Raw genomic sequence first — 16,295 nt, 5'->3', positions numbered from 1 at the left:
TCCTATAAGAAGAGGCTAAAAGTGCCTAACAACAATGAACGTGTGTCCTCTTGTAACGTAACTGGTGCTATATAAAGCGCTCTGATACCTGATTCAGTTCGGGTCAAGTTCGCGCTATATAAAACTCTGAAAACAAAAAGAGCAGAGGTGTCAGCACACAACCCTGTCGTACACATTTATCTATAGGGAACGATTCACTACATTCAACTGGTGGTCCATTCCTAACTTTGGCCGTGTCGCCGGTGTGAAGAGTTGTTGTTACTCATAAAACAGCGCCATCTACCCCTCCCTCACCAGCTACTGCAATATCCTTGTACAATCAACAAGGTCGACTGCGGACTTCAAATCCATGAAAGTTGGATACCATGATGCTGTTTTATTCCAGCATATTTGTAGCATCTCATGTGCAACCTATTGGTTTGATAGAAGCCAGTCTGCACCTTGGTTAGAATAGTGTCTGCTCCACCCAGCCTTGGAGTCAATTTGTTAACATTTTACTGAGACTTTTTCCTGCTCCCTCGAAAGAGAAACAGGCCTTAGTTGATGGACACCTACGGTCCCCTTTCTTACAAATGGGTACCAGGGTCGCAGATCACCAGGAATGGGGAATAACATTGCTAGCTGTGGATGCATGAAATACCTTTGTAAGCCCTCTGGCCCCAGCTGCAGATCTTCCTGAAAGAGATCAGTGGCCCTAAACCCGGCCTGGTGCTTTACGTTTGTTCTTACTGACCCGCGCCCTTTGTACTTCCGGTGGAAAAGTGCCCATCGAGGGATACTTGTATGCTGTCACTCTTTCAAAGAGGGCAAATGACTTGTGCTACGACTTTCACACCTATACAGGTCACTAAAATGGCCCCCACTCCCTGGGACCTATATGGCCCCCACTCCCTGGGACCTCTATGGCCCCCAATCCCTGGGACCTATATGACCCCCACTCCCTGGGACCTATATGTCCCCCACTCCCTGGGACCCATATGGCCCCCACTCCCAGAGACCCATTGGACTCCACTCCCTGGCACCTATATTGCCTCCACTCCCAGGGACCCATATGGCCCCCACTCCCAGGGACCCATATGGCCCCCACTCCCTGGGACCTATATGGCCCCCACTCCCTGGGCCCTCTATGGCCCCCACTCCCAGGGACCTATGTGGCCTCCACTCCCTGGGCCCTCTATGGCGCCCATGTAGGAAGGTGGAATCTGACTATATGGTTACCCCAACTTTTTTCCTGGTGTTTTGCTGGTTTTCGACTTAGTTGGCCTGGGACCCTGCTATTCAGGGCCCCACACTATCTGCTTTCTCTATAAAATGGACTCCATGTACTCTAGGTACATACCAGATTGGTTACTGGGTCACCCTTGTGAGCCCCTATATAGTGTACCATAGGTACCCAGGGCAAAGGTGCACTCTAGGCCTACCAGGGGCTGCAGTATGTATTGTGCCACCCCTGGTTTGCCTTCCAAACTGACACCACAGGTCTGTTCGCACAGCCTGGGTAAGGTGGTGTAATCACCCCTTACTTAGATATAGTATACCTATACCTACCTTTACATATCGACACATATACACCTATAAGCCACTCCTATGGTAGGCCTCGACAATCCTGGAGGCAGAGTGCTTGGTTTTATGTGAGAGGGTGCCCTAGCATGAGCTGAGCCCCTCTGCAGCTTTCAGAACCATCTCCTTATAGCTGTTCTATGATATAGCCATACCATATACTCTTAATTGCATTATAATCCTCGCGGTTAATGCTAACTTTGGTTTGGCTTTATCAAAACATGTTGTGTAAGGTGTGAGAAGTTGGCCCGATATGCAACGTTCGCTATTCTAGCGACCGCTATGTATCGTTCCAACGACCCTTATGGTGTTTGGTTGTAAGTCAACCTATAGACCAGCTATCCTAGTAGCGTGGATACGAGCAGTCTAAGGCTAAAGACTCGAGAGGGCGCGTTAAGCCAGCTGTTTACCACACATGTACCCCTTGAACACCCAGTGAAAGGACACCACACAAGTGTTATGAAAATAAACAGGATATTTATTAAGATTCACAACAGCCCTGGACTCTTTATGAGGACAGGGTACTAAGCACAAACCAAATCTCTTAGGAAAATACTTCAAGTGCACAATTAAAACAAGTGTCCGAGGACACGGAAAGTTTAAGGTCTCGGGCGGACCCGATAAGGCAAGTCGGAAGCGAGGGACTCGGGACCCTAGAGTAAAGAGGCTATGCAGGCACCGAAATGCCGATTTACCTAGCCACGAGGGCTGCGGCTGCACAAGTCTTACAGGCGTCGGGGTCTTCGCTGACGAGCCAGGAGCCGGAAGAAAAGGAGTTGCTGGCCGGCGACCAGTGATGAATAGTTCGTAGAGATCCAAGCCTGGATCAGAGATTGATGATACCTGAAAGCAGAGGGGACCAAGTTCGTACTACTAGCCAGTAGTCAGAGGGTACCAGGAGGGCACCGGTTGGCCGTCACCTCGACCAGGTGAGTGGGCGACGCTAGGCTCTGCAGTCTCACGGACCAGGAGGCGTTGTCGGCGACCACGGTGGAGGTGCGAGCTGTCCCACGAAGGATGATGCTGTCGGCGTCGCTGGGCCCAGGATGGGGCAACAAGCCTTGGCAGATCTCAGGGCCACGTGGTGGGCCTAAGATGGCGTCTTGAGTGGACCAGGAGGGTCCGGGGTGCTTCTCGCAAAGATGGAAGCAAGGGCCAGTCTGGAGCAACCAGACCAGCAGAGTTGTTTGTCGGTCGTCGTCAAGGAAGGGCACAAGCCAGCGGCTAGTGACCAGACAACGTGCTGAGCAGCGAGCAGAAGGGCCCCACGCAGATCGTGGAGATGCTGGGGGACTGCACTTCGGTGCTGGAGCGGCTCAGGGTCGGGGCTTCTCGGACCCCAGAGCACTCACCAGGGAATTGCTTTGAAGGTCGTGCTGGTTAAGAGCGTGCAGATTCTGATGATGGCCGGTCCCTCGAGGTCTCGTCGCACCCACAGATCACAGCTGAGCTGATGACGTGGGTAGAGGTCAGAGGTGCCAGGGAAGCCGGTTCTCGTCGAGCTGGGCCGTCGGATTCCTTGAGGAAGGACTTACAGCAAACCGCAGAGTTCTTAGATGGTGCCCGCTGATGCAGGGTGACTACTCCTTAGTCACAAGGGAGAAATCTTGAGAAGAGTCTTGAGTGTCCTTTCGTAGAAAGTAGTTCTTGATTCAAAGATGATCTAATTTGGAAGGGTCCCCGCTCCGGCCTTTATTCTAAAGAAAGGGGTGGGTACATGACTAGGTCCTGCCCTAAGGGTGGGACCAGGAAGGGGGGTAGTTACACCCCTCTCCCCTGCCGGACTTTCCCCAGGCCAGGGCTGGTGCCCCTGGAACTGGTTCTAACCGGCAGATGCGTAGTGAGCACCGGGGTGCCACTCCGCAGTCACCTTCTTGCAAAAGCCCTACCTACCCAGAATACACAAACCCTGTCTGGGACGGTGCAAACACCGCCCTCGACAAGAAACCCTTTGTCCAAGCGCTCCTCGCTGGAAGGACTCCCAGCAGCAGGAGGTCAGACTCGTGTCTGTGGTGGCAGCATCCATTTTGTGGAGCTGAGGCTTTAGTTAACTTTAACCGGGGTTCACAGTTACGTACATGTCGTGTCCCTCTAGAAGGGCGGAATGCTAACCTCGTCGCCAGAGTTGGTGAGAGGGCAGCATCCCGATTCGTATGACACCTTACTCGACATGTCTTGATAACGCGACACCGAAGTTACCGATGTGGTACGCGTTACCATGGAACAGCCATTGGATCTTGGTTCCGCAAGCTGCAACCGGGCTCGGCTCGGGCCAGAGCCTAGTTCACACGAGCCCATGCACTCTGCCTTCAGGATTGTCAAGGCCTGCCATAGGAGTGACTGATAGGAACTCGAGGGTCCATCGTATGGTTAGATATAGGGCTACTATATCTAAAGCAAAGTGTGATTACACGACTTCGCCCCAGCTGTCATGCAGCCAGTTGTGTCAAATTTAGGAGGCCAGCCAGGGGTGGCATAATACATGCTGCAGCCCCTGGCGGCCCTGGGTACACCTATGCCCTGCGTTACGGGGTCTGATAAGGTGGCCCAGTACCAATTGGAAATGCACCTAGGGTACATGGAATCCATTTTAAAGAGAGAGCAGTAGGCCTGGGGTCCTGATTGGCAGGGTCCCAGGTCGACTATGTCCAAAACCAGCTAAAACACAGGGCAAAAAGTTGGGGGCAACCATAGTCAGGATGTACCTTCCTACATAAGGTGTCAAACATTTTGGAATACTACCCACCGCCAATTCTGGCGGCGGGGGTAGCATTTCACCCTTCTAGAGGGAAAAGACATGTAAGTTAATGCTTTACCCGGTTAAAGTTAAACAGAGCCTTAGCATCACAAAATGGATGCTGCTGCCAGAGACACAAGTCTGACCTCCTGCTGCTGGATGAAACTCCGGCAGGGGAGGCCTGGGCAATAGGTTTCCTGTCCAGGGAGGTGCTGGCACCTCCCCAGACAGGGGTTTTGTGTATTGGGGCAGGGAGGGCTGCATTCACTGAATGCATCTAGACACTGCCTGGGGCACACAAGGTGCTCCATGCATAGCCCTGTTCAAACCAGTGCTGGGGCACTCCAGCCCCAGCTCTGGCGCGAAACTGGACAAAGGGAAAGGGGTGTACTCACCGCCTTCTCAGGTCCACCCATAGGAGGGAACTAGTCAGGTAATCCAGCCCCCTTTCTTAGTATAAGTATAGGAGCTGTGTCCCCAGGACTTTAGATTATCCTGGACAAATCTTTGTAAGACATATCTTGGACCTTTGACATTCCATTCTGACTGGAAGATGGAAGACATCTCCCTTGTGGTCAAGGAGTGACCACCCTGTGCAAACAGGCACCAACAGCAACTTCGCCAGTCTGTAGTTTCAAGGCTCCCATCGGGACCCGAAGGCTCTGCGACTCAAGAACTGGACTTCCAGACTTTCCTGACCCAGACCCACAACCACAGCAAAGCAGGGACACGTGGCGGACGCGAGAGACGTGGGACTGGACATCTTGGACATCCTGTATTTTGCTACCTGCACTCCTTTTCTGAAGCCTCTGTAAGTTGTGCATTGGGGTACGAGAAGCCCCAGCCCCGAGCACCATTTGCACCAAAGCTCAGGCTCCACACGCGTCTTCTCGGTTCCTTGCCTGTTGGCTAGTGAGCCCCCTGAAGACGCCATCTTGAATTTAACTTGCTATCCTGATTACTCCAGACTTGCTCCAGCTTCCCTGAAAAGGAGAAGCACCACAGACCTTGCTGGTCTGCAACAGATTCAAAAAGGGGGTGGTGATGGACAGAGTATCTGAATTAAGCAGAACACTCATACCCAGTCAACAGATCAGGGCTTGATCCATCACCGTTTTTTAGCTCACTGCACCATCCCAGTTCGGAACCTGGCAACATGCAAATTAGTCTGACCCTGGCCCAGTGCATCATGGGAACAGGGCAGACCAAACTACCAAGCCAATTCTTTTACTGTAAAGGAAACAAGCTTTCTGGCATTACAGCCGTCTTCGGCCCGGCTTGCTTGAATCCTGATGGTGCAGTGAGCAAGGGACTCACATCTGAGCATACCCTTCCACACTCGTGGTGGCCAAAACGATTCAAAAAGGGGGTGGTGATGGACAGAGTATCTGAATTAAGCAGAACACTCCCACCCAGTCAACAGATCAGGGCTTGATCAATCACCGTTTTTTAGCTCACTGCACCATCCCAGTTCAGAACCTGGCTACATGCAAATTAGTCTGAATTTGAATTTGAATTTAAAAACATTTATTGAGCGCGCTTATACCCAGCGGTTTCATGGCGCTTTGAGGACTACGACCAGCAGCAGCAACAGAAAAGACAGGCTAGGCGGCAAAAGCTCTGGAAAAAAGGAAGGTTTTAAGATTCTTCCGGAACTCCAAATAGGAGGTTGAAGATCTGAGTGTCATAGGGAGGGAGTTCCAGAAGACAGGTGCAAGGGCCGCGAATTTCGCCCCGCCTGCTTTCTTTTTCTTAAAGCGGGGTGTGGCCAGGAGTGCCATGTGGGTAGAGCGGAGTTCTCTGCCCGGCAGGTAAGGTTTGATGGCTGAGCATATGAACTCAGGGGCAGTGCCCATCCTGGCCTGGAAGGTGAGGCAGCCTAATTTAAATAAGGCCCGCTCCCTCACAGGCAGCCAGTGCAATGATTTCAGCAATGGGGTGACTCGATGGAATTTGGGCAGCCCATGGATCAGGCGGGTAGCCTGATTTTGCACTAGCTGCAAGCGGTGTATGGCATAGGCCGGTGCGCCGTTATAGATTATGTTCCCATAATCAAGGCGCGAGAGCACCATTGCCATCACAATTATTTATAGTGCCGGAAGGGAAAAGAAGCGGGATATCTTCCTAATTGTCCGGAGGGAGAAAAAGCAAGAGGAAACCACCGAACTGACCTGGGGGTTTACAGAGAGTTGGGAGTTGAGAAAAATCCCAAGGGTTTTAACTTTAGGGACCGGGAGGGGGGGGGCACCGAGTGAAAGGGGCCAAAACGAGGGGGACCAGGGACTGCAACCACCTCCTGTCAAGACCAGCTCTGTCTTGGCTTGGCAGTTCGGGCTGGACTGTTCCCATGAATGATTCAGAAAAGGGGGTGGTGATGAACAGACCCAGTGCATCATGGGAACAGGGCAGACCAAACTACCAAGCCAATTCTTTTACTGGAAAGGAAACAAGCTTCCGGGGACCGGTTTCTGGCATTACAGCCGTCTTCGGCCCGGCTTGCTTGAATCCTGATCAGTGAAGAATTGGCTTGGTAGTTTGGTCTGCCCTGTTCCCATGAGGCATGAGGTCAGACTAATTTGCATATAGCCAGGTGCTGAACTGGGATGGTGCAGTGAGCTAAAAAACGGTGATGGATCAAGCCCTGATCAGTTGACTGGGTAGGAGTGTTCTGATTAATTCAGATACTCTGTCCATCACCACCCCCTTTTTGAATCGTTTTGGCCACCACGAGTGTGGAAGGGTATGCTCAGACATGAGTCCCTTGCTCACTGCACCATCAGGATTCAAGCATGCCGGGCCGAAGACGGCTGTAATGCCAGAAACCGGTCCCCGGAAGCTTGTCTCCTTTCCAGTGAAGAATTGGCTTGGTAGTTTGGTCTGCCCTCTTCCCATGAGGCATGGGGTCAGACTAATTTGCATGTAGCCAGGTTCTGAACTGGGATGGTGCAGTGAGCTAAAAAACTGTGATGGATCAAGCCCTGATCTGTTGACTGGGTAGGAGTGTTCTGCTTAATTCAGATACTCTGTCCATCACCACCCCCTTTTTGAATCGTTTTGGCCACCACGAGTGTGGAAGGGTATGCTCAGACATGAGTCCCTTGCTCACTGCACCATCAGGATTCAAGCAAGCCGGACCGAAGACGGCTGTAAGGCCAGAAACCGGTCCCCGGAAGCTTGTCTCCTTTCCAGTGAAGAATTGGCTTGGTAGTTTGGTCTGCCCTGTTCCCATGAGTCATGGGGTCAGAATAATTTGCATATAGCCAGGTTCTGAACTGGGATGGTGCAGTGAGCTAAAAAACGGTGATGGATCAAGCCCTGATCTGTTGACTGGGTAGGAGTGTTCTGCTTAATTCAGATACTCTGTCCATCACCACCCCCTTTTTGAATCGTTTTGGCCACCACGAGTGTGGAAGGGTATGCTCAGACATGAGTCCCTTGCTCACTGCACCATCAGGATTCAAGCAAGCCGGACCGAAGACGGCTGTAAGGCCAGAAACCGGTTCCCGGAAGCTTGTCTCCTTTCCAGTGAAGAATTGGCTTGGTAGTTTGGTCTGCCCTGTTCCCATGAGTCATGGGGTCAGAATAATTTGCATATAGCCAGGTTCTGAACTGGGATGGTGCAGTGAGCTAAAAAACGGTGATGGATCAAGCCCTGATCTGTTGACTGGGTAGGAGTGTTCTGCTTAATTCAGATACTCTGTCCATCACCACCCCCTTTTTGAATGGTCTGCAACAGAGCCAATCTCGACATCCTGCATGGGCTGTGGTTGCCAAGGCTTGTTGGGTCCAATCTGGGTACCGATACTGCTATCATCTAGATCCATTGTGGGACAGCTCGAACCCAGCTCCTGGTCATCATCGATGCCTCCTGGACCTCGTGGCTGAAGAGACAAGCTCACCTTCTTCACCTTAAAGCACCGACATCGCCTGGTTCCTTCCTGGATCCTTCCTGGTCACTGGCTAGTGACCCAGACTCTGTCCCCTATGCTTTCAGGTTCTTCACATCTCTGATCCACCCTTGGATCCACCCGGACACTTTTCCTCTGGTCGCCTGCAGCGCTTCTTTGCAGCTCTCCATTGAAAATGACGACGAAACCCCACACGAAAAGACACCTATGCACCTGGCTTCCCTGGGTGAGGTAACACGAGTACTCCGGGGCTCCTGTGGGTCTTGACTCTCAAAGTATCCTAGTTTAAGAGGGTTCCATCCTAGTCCATCCGGAAGTGTCCTTAAACTGTAACTTTGTACCTTTTACGAACTCCATAGAAAGTCAACGGGAACCCGCGCCTGTGTTTAGACACTGCACGCGGCTCCCGTGGGTCTCCTACTTCCTAACCTTTGGTTGTTTAGTGTAGCCCCAGCGATTCTACAGGCACTAGGCCTGCATTCTAACTCTCACATGGTACTTATACCACTTTCTTAGTATATGGTTTGTGAGGCCCCTAGGGCATAACGTATACTGTGCAATTTATCGTCTATTAACTGTGTGACTTGTATTGTATTTTTACCTCTGACCTCATAAAGAGTGCAGAGGAGTTGTGTTTAGATTAAATACATATATATTTGATATATACCTTGTGTGGTGTCCTTTCATTTGGTATTCAAGGGATTATGGGCCATATGTATCAAGGTACCAATTTGCGATTCTGTAATAGCGGTTTTTAAGAAATTGCTATTTCAGAATCGCAAATTGGTATGTATCAAGAAAATCGCATTTTTTTAGCGATTTCTTGATATTCCTTAATTGCGAATTCGCAAATTACAAATTCGAAGTTAAGGAATACTTTCCCATTCATTTCTATGGGCCAGGAGGCCCATAGGAATGAATGGGAAGTTATTCTCAATTTGCGATTCGCAATTTGCTAATCGCAAATTGAGAATAATTTCAAGGGTGCAGGGGTGTCCAAAGGACACCCTGTTGCACCCCTGAAATATGCATGGGTGCCCATGTGGCGCACATACATGCTCTAAGGGCATGTATGTGCGTCACATGGCACTTTGAAAAATGCAAAAATGTGCATTTTTCAAGGAATTCACAATTTACCACCAACTAGAAGTTGGTGGTAATTTGCGATTCCTTAAGGGAATTTTGCTAATTTTTTTGGCTACATACATTGCATTTAAGGAATCACAAAATTTGCCCATAGTTCATCCTGTGCTGTCCATACTCTCTCCTATAGGCTCCAACAGCCATTCACTGCCACCTCCTGGTGGCGCTGGGTACAAGCATGTAAACCCTTGTGACTTGTGTTATAACATTCCTTATTGTACCAGCCCCCCCCCACGCCCCCTCTTCACTGTTAATACTGGCCGCGACCACAGGAGTTTCAATCCACGACCCATAACATCCTACATAATCAATACATTCAGGGCAGCATCCCCCGGGGCATTAAGGGCTCTGGGTCCATATATTGTCATGACTGCATTTAATAAAGGGATTTCATTCAGATATGTCTCTTAATCCATCCAGCACTTCTCCTGTTATGCAGGGGTCTCCTACTGCTCCCCACAGTGACACTACATCACAAATGTGCTGATCAGTAACTCCCACCATGGCCCCCCCCGGATCATGCCCCCCCGTTGGCCTTTGTAGCAGGTCACTTACTGCGGCCGGAACTGGCGCTTTCCAAGATGGCGACCATGATGCCAAGGAGGGTGAGAAGGAGTGCCCTGAAGCCCATGATGCTCTGGGGTGCTCCGCTATCGCGTCTTCTTTCTGTGGGGAAAAGGGCAGAGAAATGTCTGTCACTCACTGACGTCAACACACAGGAGTCCAAAGGTGGGGTTCTGTGAGGAGGTGTCACTGGGGCACCCCCCTTCCCCCCCCCCCCCCCCCCCCCCCGTGGAGAGTGCTGATGGCAGCGCATGACATGCTTCTGTCTGTCACGTGTGTTCCCTTACATGACGTGTGTCACTTTCATCAAATGACATCATAGTATCTAGTTTTGGGGGCACAATCTGCAGATTTTGGTGTTTAATGCATAAAATCCTCACAGTCTGGCACGAGGAGCTACACTGCTGAGAGAAACAGGAGCAGACACAGCCACGAGGAGCTAAACTACAGCAGAATTACTGAAACAGGAGCAGACACAGCCACGAGAAACTACTCTGTAGCAGAATAGCAGAAGCAGACATAGCCATGAGGAGCTAGAAACAGAAGAAGGCATAGCCAGGAGGAGCTATACTGCAGCAGAATGACAGAAACTGAAGCAGACATAGTCATGAGGAGCTAGAAACAGAAGAAGACATAGCCAGGAGGAGCTACACTGCAGTAGAATAGCAGAAGCTAGGGCAAACATTGCCACAAGGAGCTACACTTCAGCGGAATGCGGATACCAGAGCAGACATAGCCGCGAGGAGCTAAACTGCTGAGAGAAACAGGAGCAGACACAGTCATGAGGAGCTATACTACAGCAGAATGACTGAAACAGTACTAGACATAGCCACAAAGAGCTACAATGACGCAGAATAACCGATACCAGAGCAGATATAGCCACGAGGAGCTACACTGCAGCAGAATGCCAGAAACAGGCGCAAACACAGCCAGGGGGAGCTACATTATAGTAGCATCTCCAACCCAGATGCAGCCATAGTCACTGGGAGCTACACTGCTGACAGAACCAGGAGCAGCCATTGCCGCGAGGAGCTACACTGCTGACAGAACCAGGAGCAGCCATTGCCGCGAGGAGCTACACTGCTGACAGGACCAGGAGCAGCCATTGCCGCGAGGAGCTACACTGCTGACAGGACCAGGAGCAGCCATTGCCACGAGGAGCTACACTGCTGACAGAACCAGGAGCAGCCATTGCCGCGAGGAGCTACACTGCTGACAGGACCAGGAGCAGCCATTGCCACGAGGAGCTACACTGCTGACAGAACCAGGAGCAGCCATTGCCACGAGGAGCTACACTGCTGACAGAACCAGGAGCAGCCGTTGCCACGAGGAGCTACACTGCAATCCCAAAGATGCAACCAGGAGCAGCGGTAACCCATAGCATAAAAAGGAACGGTAACAGTGGGAGACTCTGAGCTCCTCTGTAGGTGAAACTTGCAGGGAAACCGGGCCGGCATTAATATCGCGATAGGAGAGTCTTGGAGCAGAAACAGCGGCATCTGTCACTCAAGGATGCAAGCCTCCTCTGTGCGTCTCTACTTGAAGGCAGTCACAAGATCCTACCCAGACTATTAACAGCTGTTAATTGCCAGCACTGCAATTATGGCCCGCTGCCAATGGCTGGGGCGTATAAGGGAAATGTGTATTAACAGCAGTTATTGCCTGACAGTCAATGGTTAATAAGTAGCCTTACTTATTTAAATCCTGAAACTTGGAATTGTTGATGACCAAGGACATCAACCACTGGAAAAGAGTTGCTTCAAGTAGAGTTCTAATTTTGGAAAAATGTTCCAAACACAGGCTGCAGCTGAGGTCAGAGAAGAAACTCTGGTGTGGTGGAATGTTTACAATTCGCTTGCAAACCTGAACCTCTTAACAGGAAAAATGATGTCCTGAGTGGCTTGAAAACAGCAGATAGCCTCATCAAATGTGAAAAGTTTACCATATGGCACACACTTTAATTACGCACTTCGCAGAGCATCCTTCGACCCCTGGACATGGTCGCTGCTCCTGTGCCTGCTGCTTTAGCCTGTGGGTGCTGCCTTGGCCCTCCATTTACTTGGCCCCAGTTTGAGCCCCCGCAACTGATCCAGCAATTGTCTGTGCCCCCTTAAATTAGCTGTTGTTCACCATTTTTTTTTTGTTGCCCGTAATTTACTTGTGCGTCCCCATTTGTTTCTGTTCCCCTTAACCTTTTGTTGGGTGTGCCTGACTCGTGTGCTCGCCCGTGTATTGCTCACTGGGTTCTGACCAGCCCCATCTGTGCTGTCCTTTGCCACAGAACCCCCCACAGCACCTCCCAGGGCAATCTAATGGAGGCCGCAGCGTGGCTGCACAGGGGGCATGCTGCTGGCGCACCAAAGGCATGGCATAGGAGAAACTGTCTCCGCCCATCCGCACTTGAACCATGCCCAGAGCCACAAACTCTGGTCCTCCGATATCGTACAGGTACTCAACCACAGAGCTCCGGACCCTGGACCCTTCACTCATCAAAAACTGCTGCATCATCGCACCATGCTTCTCAGCGGAATCTTTCATCTGCATCCACTGTCGCTTCTGCGCAATCAACCCCTAGCTGAACTACACCACGCCCGCCACCGACGGCGACCGCCCCAAGTTCAACCCAACTGTCTACTGATCAACGCCAGATCACTCTGCAAACCCGGTCTGGGACAGCATCTCCACCCTCGCCCCAGATATCACATTCATCACGAGACATGTCTCTCCCCCACGTCAGCCCCCAACATCGTCATCGCAACCTCCTCCGGCTACAAAATGAAACACCAGGACTGCACCAACAAAGACAGCAGAGGCACCTTCAAACATAAAGAATTCGTCAATGCCCCATCACTAACGATGACCACATGCCCATCATGGAACACATGAATTTCCAGCTCCGCTCAGACACTAGAACCACCATCAGAGGCACCCTTGCTCACAGACCACCAGGACAACGAACCGGCATCAGCCACATCATTGCAGAACTCATTCACCCTAGCCGTCTAATACTAACTCTACATCCTCCTGGGGAACCTCAATTTTCACCTAGACGACCCCACTGACACCAACACCACCGACCTGCTGGAAAGACTAGACAACATCGGCCTCAAGCAGATCATCAGCGACCCCATGCACAGAGGTAGACACACGCTGGACACCATCTTCAGGTCTAGCCACAGAAACAAATACACCCACACTTCAGAACTCACCTAGACGGACCACACCATCATACACTACACCCTCGTCTGCCCTCCGCACCCCACCCCTATCTGAGGCAGCGCTCCCCACCCCAGCTGGCCCAGCAACAATAGACAGACGCCCTCTGCACCACCCAGCCCAACATCATTGCAAACTCCAGGACCAATCAGTAAAGAAATTCAATGCCTCAATCACCAGCGCTGCCAACTAAAACGCCCCATCCAAACCCCCCCCCCAACATCTTCCAGTTCATGCGAATAGCACAGAGTTGAGGACTTCTTTTACCACAAGGAGCGGTACCTGCCCACACCTTAACAAAGACTTCTTTTACCACAGAGAGCGGTACTCAATTACACCTTCACAAAGATTTATTTTATCACAGAGGGCGGTACTCACCTACACCTTAACAAAGACTTCTTTTACCACAGAGAGTGGTGCTTACGCACACCTTAACTAAGACTAATTTTGCCATAGAGCTGTACTCACCAACACCTTAACAAAGACTTCTTTCACTACAGAGAGCGGTACTCACCCACTCCTAATCAAAGACTACTTCACTACAGAGAGTGGTACTCACTCACACCTTATCAAAGACTACTTTTACCATAGGGTGCGGTGCTCACCCACACATCATTAAAGACTTCTTTCAGTACAGAGAGCAGTACTCACCCACACATCATTAAAGACTTCTTTCAGTACAGAGAGCAGTACTCACCCACACCTTAAGAAATACTTCTTTTACCATAGAGAGAGGTACTCACCCACTCCTTACAAAAGACTTCTTTTACCACAAGGGAGCAGTGCTCACCAACACCTTCACAAAGATGTATTTCACTACAGAGAGCGGTACTCACCCACACCTTAACAAAGACTTCTTTAACTACAGACAGCGATAGTCACCCTCTCCTTCTGTGTCTCCAAATGAAGCTGATGCCGGAGTGTCTGGAGTTACTGTATTTATACACTGCCAGATCTGAGCCCATCCTTATACAAACACGCCCGGGCTGCCTGTGTGATGAAAGAGTCTTGCTTATCACCAGATAAGCCTTCCTAACACCTCTGTTCTTTCTTTCAGCTTTTTTAAAATATATTTTAATTGAGTATAAACAAAGGAAACATAACAGTCGGCATTAGCACATTTGTTATGAATATGACACAATGGTGATTACAGTCAGACAGTATTCATTATTCCGGTGGTGATAAGTTGTCGGTTGAGTTGCATCAAGGGGACAATGTTTCCTCCTCTTTGAAGCGTATAGGGGCTACACAAATTCCCCCCCAATAGTCGTTCCACCCAGACAACACTGCGGACCACTTTCTGGGGCATCCTCGTGCTACGTAAACAGTCTTCTCCTTAAACATACACCAGTCTAAACTCCTCTTCCAGGAAGCCAGAGTTGGAGGAGCAGCCGCCCCCCAATGCTGTGCGATATCTCATTTGGCCACCACAACCCCAAAACGTAGCCCAAAGCCTCTCCATAATTGTTAAGTCGGTGAGTTAAGAGAAATCATTTAGTCTCCCGACGGATGGATTTGTTAACCACTTCCTCCATCACTTCATGTATATCTCACAAATATTTTTGGATCTGATCAGATTCCCATATCATGTGGATGAAGGTGCCTATGTGTCCACAGTTACGTCTGCAATCTCCCTCCTCCCCATGTGAACTAATTGGGGCCCAGTGATGTATGTTTTGTGCAGTATCTTGAGCTGGACCAAACGCAGACATATTGCCACCTCCTTAGGGGAGGCGACCGCCTCCCGCCACTCCTCGTCATCAAACTCCTTCCTGCAGGGTCACGGTGATGGCTTGACGAATCTGCAGATATTGGAAGAATTCCGTATTTGAGAGCTCAAATTGCTGCTGAAGTGTGGCAAAGGTAACCTTATCACCCTTCACCCAAAGATCTCCCAGGCAGGATAAACCAATCAAGTCCCATTTGTCAAAGCCTTTCGTGGACCGAAGATTACCTAACTGTTCGGAGTCCCACAAAGGCGTCGCCAGTGTGAGCTTCCAGTCCCAACCTAAGATTTTATCGACGGAGTGCCAAACCTGAACAGAACGCTTGGTAGGGCCAGTGATGGCGAGCCTCCGGGGGTTGGAATACAAGGCTCTTTTATAGTTCCCTCTGGCAATAGCCATATGTCCATGGTAAAAGCCGGGTCGTCGGGCTGGCGATAAGTGCAGCGGTTGATGGCGGCCAGGTGGGAAGCTCAATAATATTTCTGAATGTCAGGGAGGCGGATACCTCTGTCGTACCAGTTCAGGACCAATTTATTAAGCGCTATTCTGTGCCTCCCCTCCCACAGCAACTCTCTTTGCAACCCCTCAATTTCTCTGAAGTATCGTGCTGGGACCGGATCTGGGTAGTTTTGCAAGGCATATAGCAGCCGGGGCAGGGACATAATTTTAAATAGCTCTGCTCTACCCAAAAGCGGGAGCGGCAGAGTCCTCCAACCAGCCACATCCCTTTTAAGTCGCTGCAGGGGCGGCCCAGGTTCTGCTCATATCGGAGTTTAGGATTAGAGGTGATAAAGATCTCAAGGTAACGGAAACCGTACCGCACCATCTGCATCTGACAGGTTCTGGGCAGTGGGGGAGACTCACCGCCCAATACAGATATAAGTGACTTGTTTCAATTAATCGAATAACCCGAATAGTTGCCAAATATTGTGAAGATATCCAGCACACAGATTAAAGACATTTTAGGGGAGGTTAGGTAGAGGAGTTTATCATCAGCATAAAGTGAGATGCGGTCCTTCCAGTCGTTCGACCATCGCATTCCGCAAATCATCGGGTACGCGCGGATCTAGGCTTCCAGTGGCTCCAGAACGAGGGCAAACAATAAGGGGGGACAATGGGCACCCCTGTCTGGTCCCTCAGTGTAGCTGGAATGGGTCTGAGCACCTATTGTTGACTATCACCTGGGCCATAGGCTCCCTGTAAAGGAGTCTGACCCATGTTATAAAGACATGTCCAAACCCCATTTTGGCAAGGACAGCCAGCAGGTATGACTACTCTATGGTGTGAAAAGCCATGGAGGTGTCTAATGACACTATCACAGCCGGCTTTCTAATAGTTTCAGCCCTCCCCAGCTTCCATGAACCCTATGCAAATTAATGGCCGTATTATGGTGGGGCATAAAGCTCGATTGATCCGGGTGAACCAGTGTTGTTATCACCG

The 16,295-nt window shown here is 50.5% G+C and overlaps 1 protein-coding gene across 1 annotated transcript in view; it reads right to left on the bottom strand.

Moving 5' to 3' along the window:
* LOC147725675 (uncharacterized) overlaps positions 1-14,039 on the bottom strand; it is a 112,445-nt gene extending 98,406 nt beyond the window's left edge. The window contains exons 1-2 of the mRNA XM_086964570.1: positions 14,011-14,039; positions 9,904-10,014 (exon numbers count right to left, since the gene is read on the bottom strand). Of these exons, the coding sequence (XP_086820696.1) occupies positions 9,904-9,979 (76 nt within the window). The 5' untranslated portion in view covers positions 9,980-10,014; positions 14,011-14,039. The remainder of the gene's footprint in view (positions 1-9,903; positions 10,015-14,010) is intronic.
* Positions 14,040-16,295: the final 2,256 nt, after the last annotated feature.

The sequence above is a fragment of the Lissotriton vulgaris genome, chromosome 3_2 (assembly GCF_964263255.1).
Source record: "Lissotriton vulgaris chromosome 3_2, aLisVul1.2, whole genome shotgun sequence".
Taxonomy (NCBI): Eukaryota; Metazoa; Chordata; class Amphibia; order Caudata; family Salamandridae; genus Lissotriton; species Lissotriton vulgaris.
Note: the sequence above shows the minus strand (reverse complement) of the source record. Positions and strands in the feature narration are given on the sequence as shown.